The sequence below is a fragment of the Manis pentadactyla genome, chromosome 11 (genome assembly GCF_030020395.1).
Source record: "Manis pentadactyla isolate mManPen7 chromosome 11, mManPen7.hap1, whole genome shotgun sequence".
Lineage (NCBI taxonomy): Eukaryota > Metazoa > Chordata > Mammalia > Pholidota > Manidae > Manis > Manis pentadactyla.
In genome coordinates, this window is record NC_080029.1 from 10,426,041 (window position 1) to 10,432,676 (window position 6,636).

General features: G+C 51.2%; 1 protein-coding gene across 2 annotated transcripts; it reads left to right on the forward strand.

Annotated features, from left to right (window-relative positions):
• Positions 1-2,190: 2,190 nt before the first annotated feature.
• On the forward strand, positions 2,191-4,069 carry LOC118910866 (interferon alpha-inducible protein 27-like protein 2). Of its 2 annotated transcripts, none has more exons than XM_036882418.2 (4): positions 2,191-2,365; positions 2,524-2,643; positions 3,171-3,332; positions 3,849-4,069. In XM_036882418.2, exons 1-4 carry the CDS (start codon positions 2,362-2,364, stop codon positions 4,001-4,003), a joined length of 441 nt encoding a protein of 146 aa, XP_036738313.2. In that variant the 5' UTR covers positions 2,191-2,361; the 3' UTR covers positions 4,004-4,069. The 2 variants fall into 2 exon arrangements, with proteins under 2 accessions (XP_036738313.2, XP_036738314.2); XM_036882419.2 differs by having other exon boundaries at positions 2,524-2,553.
• The last annotated feature ends 2,567 nt before the right edge of the window (positions 4,070-6,636 follow it).

A 6,636-nucleotide genomic window follows, 5' to 3' on the forward strand; every position in this document is an offset into this window, starting at 1 on the left:
CCATACAGAAAAATCACAAAATTTTACCAATGAATGTAAAAGAAAACTTGAATAAGTAGAAAGACTTATGTTCCTGGATATAAAGAATAGCTTTTGTAAAGATATTTCTCCCTGAATATTTCTCCCAAATTTTGGTTCAGTTTTAAAATAGCAAATAATTTTTTTTTGGAAATTGGAAAAACACTTTAAAAGTTTCTCCGAAGTAATAGATAGGAAGAGCCAGAAGATTTTAAAAATCTAAATCAAAATGAACAGTCAGATATTAAATCAGATATTAAATTTACAAACTTTAAAATTTATATAGTTGATATTGTTGCCAGAAGAGATGGCTCCTTGGAACAGATTAGAAAACTCCAAAACACGTATACTATGGAATTTCAATTCAATAAGGAAATGAAAGGTTATTTAATAAATGGTGTTTTTATTAAGACATATAGAGACATGTAAAGCCTCCTATGTGTACCAAACTAAACTCCAGAGGCCTAAAAAGTGAATTTTTAAAAGTGAAACCCCAGAAGAACCTAAAGAAAATAAGGTGATGATGTAGCTGGTAGCTACTGGGAATGGCCTTCTTAGGCACACAAAGGCAAAAATAACAAAGTAAAATATTGGCAAATTTGTCTAAATATTAAAAACATTCCTGTGTTTAAAAAGTAAAAAAATTTAAAAGTTTAAAAAAAAAGTAAAAAGTTAAAAAGTCAAAACAAAAAAAAAAGACAGTGATGAACTGGAAACAAATCTTTGCAACAGATGTGAGCATGGATTAAGAGAGTTAATGTATAATAAATACCTATATACCTGTAAAAAAAAAAAAACTTCAATGGGAAAAGTCTCCCCAAAATGAAAGAAGATAATTCTCAAAATAAGGACTGCATAAGCCTAATAAACTTAAAAATAGTTTAGTCTCTTTAGTGGTAAAAATAAATGTAAATTAAATCCCATTTTTCACCTTTCCTCAGCAAACGTGTATATATATATATATATATATGACAAAGCTAATTGCAGTGAGGAGTAGAACAAAAAATAGATCCTCCCATGTACTTTGAGGGGGGAGTGTAAGCTGCTACTGTATTTGGAGAGCCACTTCATAAGAAGTGTTAAAATGCCACAAGAAATACATAATTTCCAACCCAGTCAATTCACCTGTAGGAATGTGTTACCAGAAAATATTTGCGCACCATGTCCTAAGTACTTCATGACAGGATAACTTTTAAGAGCAAAAATTAGAAAGAAGGCAAAGCCTTATAAAGGCAAGATGGTACACTGAACAGCACATCCACACCAGACCATCTGAAGACAAGGAAAAATTATCTTGAAGTTCTGGAAAAGGCAAATGTGTATGGGTAGAAGACAGATCACTGGTCGCTATGGGCTGGGGTAAGGTAGGGTGATTACAAAGCAGCAGGAGAGAATTTTGGGGTGGAGTATGGGAGATGAAAATCCTCTATAACTGAGCTGCCGGTTCCACAACTGTAAACGTTGGTCCAAAGTCATGGCTGTGCACACTAAAAGGCTGCTTTTTCCTTTGTGTAAATTATACCTCCATCAACTTGACTTAAAAAAAAAATCCTGTTGAAGAATATTAAACAGCCTGGGGAAATTTAAATGACCAATGCAAAAAAAAACGAGGAATTTGCAAAGTACTGAGCACCGTGAGACTGGAAGGGGTGGGGGGCAGTCACATATTCAAAGTGACGGCGATTGGGTGGCCTTGAGGAGACCGACGGGAGGGAAATGGCAAAAACTTAAGTGTCTCTCTGGCAGGGATATTAATTGTTGGTTTCCCCTTACGTTTTGTTTGTTTGTGTTTGTTATTTTGGCAGCAAACTACTCTTTGTGCACTTTGGGGGAAAGTTACATCTTGGAGCACGGCCCCCTTGGGACGGCCTTCGGGTGCTTTCATGCTGTTTCTCCGGCAGAGCAGAGCCATCAGGAAGGAGACCCCCGAGGGAGCTGCCGGTGGGCATGGGGGCCCGCTGGTCGGGTGGGCGAGCGGCGGTGGGGACAGGCGGGGACAGGCGGGGACCTGGAGCGGGGAGGGGCGAGCGGCAGGGCCAAATGAGGTGGAGACGGGCGAGGAGGGCGGGGCCGGGGCGGGACCGGGGCGGCGTGGGCGGGGCCGGGGCGGCGGGGGCGGGGCCGGGGCGGGGCCGGGGCGGCGGGGCCGGGGCCGGGGCGGCGGGGCCGGGGCGGGGCCGGGACGGCGGGGGCGGGCCCGGGGCGCTCCCGGCTTCTGCGGGCCCACGAGCTGGGGGTTGGGGCCCTGCGCGGCCCCGCCGGCTGCCCCGGCAGTGCAGTCTCCCTTCGCCCGGGTTGCGGTCATTTCCGGGGCTGCGCTCAGACCGTAAGGGCCTCGCCGCAATGCGTGAGTCTCGCTTTCCCGCTGGGCTGGCGGCTTGGGCGGGGGACAGGCTCACCCTGGGCCGGAGGGGTGGCCTCTTTCCCTCACTGCCTCCACCGACTCTCCCTCTCGCTTCCCACCCCCGACCCTCTCTCTCTCCCCGTCCCTTTCTGTCTTCCAAGAACGCGCCGCTGTCGCTGCCGTCGGAGGAGGTGAGTCGCCTGGATCCCCCTCATCGCCAGGCCGTCACCTGGCCGCGGTCCCGGGATGGGAGGGACCGTACAGATGGCACTGCGGGCACTGTGAGGGCTGCCCCACCGCCCCTCAATCACCCCCCCCCCCACCTTGCTCCACCTCCGAGCTGCCTGGTGAATCATAGGGGCAAAGTATCATTGTGACTCCCCCAGAAAAGGTCACCTGATCCCTGGCTAGCTGCTCCTACAGACCTTACAGATGATGAGCATGTAGAGATTTCATTTCACAGGGAGTTTGCTGCTAAAAACCGCAGTTGTTTATTTCACCCCTCACATTTACAGGCACGCACACAAATCTGAGGCCCAGTGAGGGATAGTGACTTCCCCAGTATCACACAGCAAGTTAGAGACCCAATCAGATCTACAACTGGGCCTCCTATGACTTTGCCCCCACCTGGCTCCACAGACCCCACCTTTTTTTCTTTTTCCTACCTTGGGACTGCCCCCACTACCCCCCCACACACCCAAATTGCTGTCTCCCGTGTGTTCAGAGTATCCCCAGAGACTGTCAAGGAATTCCTAAAGGGTCCATTCCCCTGCACCCTCCCCTCAACCTTCCTCCTCTCCCGCTTCAGTCATTGCTGTGGGGTCTGTGCCGGTGGTGCTGGGCGCCATGGGCTTCACCAGCGCTGGAATAGCCGCCTCCTCCATCGCAGCCAAGATGATGTCCGCAGCTGCCATCTCCAACGGGGGCGGAGTGGCAGCCGGCAGCCTGGTGGCTACTCTGCAGTCCGTGGGTAAGTACCCGGGCAGGAGGGCCAGAGGCCAGAGTGAGGAGCGGATTCGGCCCAGAGGCTAGGCCTGAGGGAGGGCCTGTCCTGTCCCTCCAGTTCTGCGGTCCTCAGCGCCCCTGGTCCTTTGTCTCGCTCACTGTCCTCTTTCTGGCTCCTTCTGAGTGAGCTTTGGGGTGGGAGTGGAGGGGTGAGAGGTACTGAGCAGGAGAAGAAGAGAAGAAACCCGAGGCTCTGGGTCTGGTGCTAGCCAAACCAGGGTGCCCACCTCTCTCCAGGCCTCAGTGGCCTCCTGTAGCTCTTCAGGCATTGTGGCTGACTCTTCTCTCTCACTTCCCATAAATTCACCCCCATCTCCCCTTTCTCAGCCACCTCCAGCATCCTCTGCCCAAAGTGGGGCCCTGGGGGTTTCAGGACCTAGAGGAGGGATCCAGGCGGTGTCCCTGGGTCTCAGGCCTCCTAAGGGGCCCTGGCCATTGGCCACTGCACGTTCTCTGTGCTCACCCTACGTCTCTTCCCCAGGGGCAGCTGGACTCTCCACATCATCCAACATCCTCCTGGCCTTTGTTGGGTCGACTTTTGGAGCCTTACTTGGAGGTTCAAAAAAGAAACCCCCTTCTCCTCCCCCAGCTGGATCGGAGGATGAAGGGGACCAGCCAGAAAAAAAAGACTCCTAAGTTGAAATTCCAAAACTCCAACTTAGGTCAGAGAAGCATGAGAAATAAAGATCATATGCAAATGTACCTCCCTGTGTTTGCTGCTTGTTGCCCTCATTGGGTTTCTAGTTCTCTCCATCCTCCCAACCTGCCTTGTCCTGGAGGGGTAGGCAGACAGGGCAGGCCGATCAAACACGGAATCAGTTGGCAGAAGGCTTTGGTTGGTCTTAATCTTACAAGGGATGGGCTGTATAGCCCAGGGCATTCTGGGACCTTTGGTGGGCCTCAGTTTACCCCTCATGCAATTGAGGTTCCTGTTGGGAGGCCAGGGTGAGGGGTAGCCAGGATACATATTGAGCCACCGACCTCAGTGCTCTTAGCCCTTCTCCATGTATGGCCACCAGACACCCAGAGATGAGCAAGACACCAACCTTTCCCTACCTCACCTCAGAGTCTTGTGGGGAGGCTGACGAGCAAATCACCAGGACAGTACGATATGCCGCATGTCTCCACGGGGCTCCTGGTACGTCCAGAGGGGGAGACTGCCTCAGGAACGGTCACCATGCTCTCTAGAAAAATTGCCCAGTTCCTGTCCTGATGACAAGTGTTCCTGATGTCCCCTGTCCCCATTCATCTCCAGGGTGCAGTCTTACTTCTGCCAAAGAGGTCTTATTCTCTGGAGTTTTTTTAAAGGATGGGATGTAAAATAAATAGAAGTAGAAGTTCTAAAACTTCTGCTTACACCCCAATAGGGAGTCTCCTGGAGGCCTTCAGGATGCACACGCTCCATGTTGTAGACCACCACTCATCGACATCAAGAAGGAAGAAAGGGTTGCTTAGAATGTAGAAAGCTAGAGAGAGGGTCACTCCCACCCTACAACAAGAAAAAGCCAGACAACCTACAAAATACTACTTTTCTTGAGCCCCTAAGAGAGCCAAAGCAGCAGGGCCACCAGATGGCCTGAACTCTGGGAAAGCCAGGTGCCCCCAAGGGGGCACTGAGCCACCTGGGACTGAGCACGAGAGCGGGTGGGGCCACAGTGCAAACAGGTGAGACCTCAGCCAAAGGTCTTATCCAACTGCTTAAGCGCCAGATTGGGCTAGCCTGAGCCCCAAAACCCTGCGGAGCTGCAGACACAAGGATGGTTCAGACTGACCTGAGCTGCTTCTCAAAGGACCTGCTGGGTGCTCCCAAGAGAGACTGGGGGCAGCAGAAATCCAGAGAAACTTCCCTCTTCTGCAGCCCCCCACCCTCTTCTGCCCTGGGGAGCAAAGGCCTTATGCTGTTGGGGGATGGGCAGTAAACCCTGTAGCGCCCAGAGCACAGTTGCAGATCACCGTGGAAGGGAAAGAAAAAGAAAAAACCTCTACTCCCAAGGTTGGGGTCCTAAACCTTCCAGGTCCCAGACAGAACCCACCCCCTGGGGAAGGGGCAAGGCTGCCCAGACTGAAACTGGATGGGACCACAGAGAACCCCACCGCCTCTGCCATTGGGCTATCAAATAACAACAGATGTCTACACTGTGGGCAGAGCAGGAGTGCAGAGACCCCTCCAAGATGCACACCAAACGCAAGTCTGATGCCTTGGAAGACTTAACCTGGAAGCACAAAATAAAGTTGATTGACGCTGGTGGAGTACGCACACAGAAAACAACAAAAGGCCACAGAATTGCAAGATTCAAACTCAGCTCAACTGATGAGATGGGCTTCCCCTGCACAGGCCTCACAGAAGACGGGTACCTCTTTGCTGGCACAATTACTGTTCACCTCTGTCTCTACTGAGCTGGAGCAGGGGACACTGTTGGAGCCTTGCCAGTCCAGGCTCCCTCCCCCTTACTGCCCACTGCCCCTGCTGCCAGCACCTGGGACTCACTCTGCAGGCATGGGACCCACTGCTCCCCAGAGGTCTCCAACAAGACTAAACCTCAGTTGCCCAGGGCTCAGACTTGCTCACTCACATTCCCTTTCTTGGCTGCATGCCTTTCCCTGTCTCATCTCCCATTACCCTGTTGGTCTCCCTGGGGTCACCCCAAAATACACTGCTTGCACTCAAATCCTCATCTCAGACTATCAGCCTAGGAGAGCTATTTGGTTCCACCCAGGAGCCCATAGGGCTGAGCCCAAGACAACCACGTCTCTCAGATTGTTGCTGAAATCTGGCTGCATTCAGGCCTTCCCATCTCCTTCCCTCAGAGGAGACTCAGACAGCAGGATCCACAGACCATCTCATAGCAACCCCCCTGGTCAGGACCCCAGACAGGTCAGACCTGTCTGAATCCCAGCAGAGAACACAGCTCAGCTTTTGGGCTGCCCTCCGCTTCCGCACCTGGCCTCCTGCCAGGCTGCCCCAGACAATGCCACATGCCAAGGGCTGTCGGGTAAATCACTCAAGACAGTAAATGGTCCCTAAGTCTTTGCAATTTATCAGGAAAATCCTGGCACAATTTCAATTTGTAAAATGTTCCTGTTCCTTCTCAGTTTCCTTTTTCTCTAGAAAAGTTCCTGTTACCAATGATACTCAAGAGAGTCTGGCTAGGGCTGGCCCAAAGATGGTTGAAACCAGTAGACTACTCCAGCTCCCCACCCACACCCTACCCTGAATCTCTTCATTCGTTTGAAATTGTTTGACTCATGAAAATAATTAACCTCCCTGA

Coding starts and splice junctions, on each gene's coding strand:
- LOC118910866 (XM_036882418.2), top strand. Junction 2,644..3,170: donor CAGATGGCACTGCGGGCACT/GTGAGGGCTGCC, acceptor CTCCCGCTTCAG/TCATTGCTGTGGGGTCTGTG. Junction 3,333..3,848: donor GGCTACTCTGCAGTCCGTGG/GTAAGTACCCGG, acceptor TCTCTTCCCCAG/GGGCAGCTGGACTCTCCACA.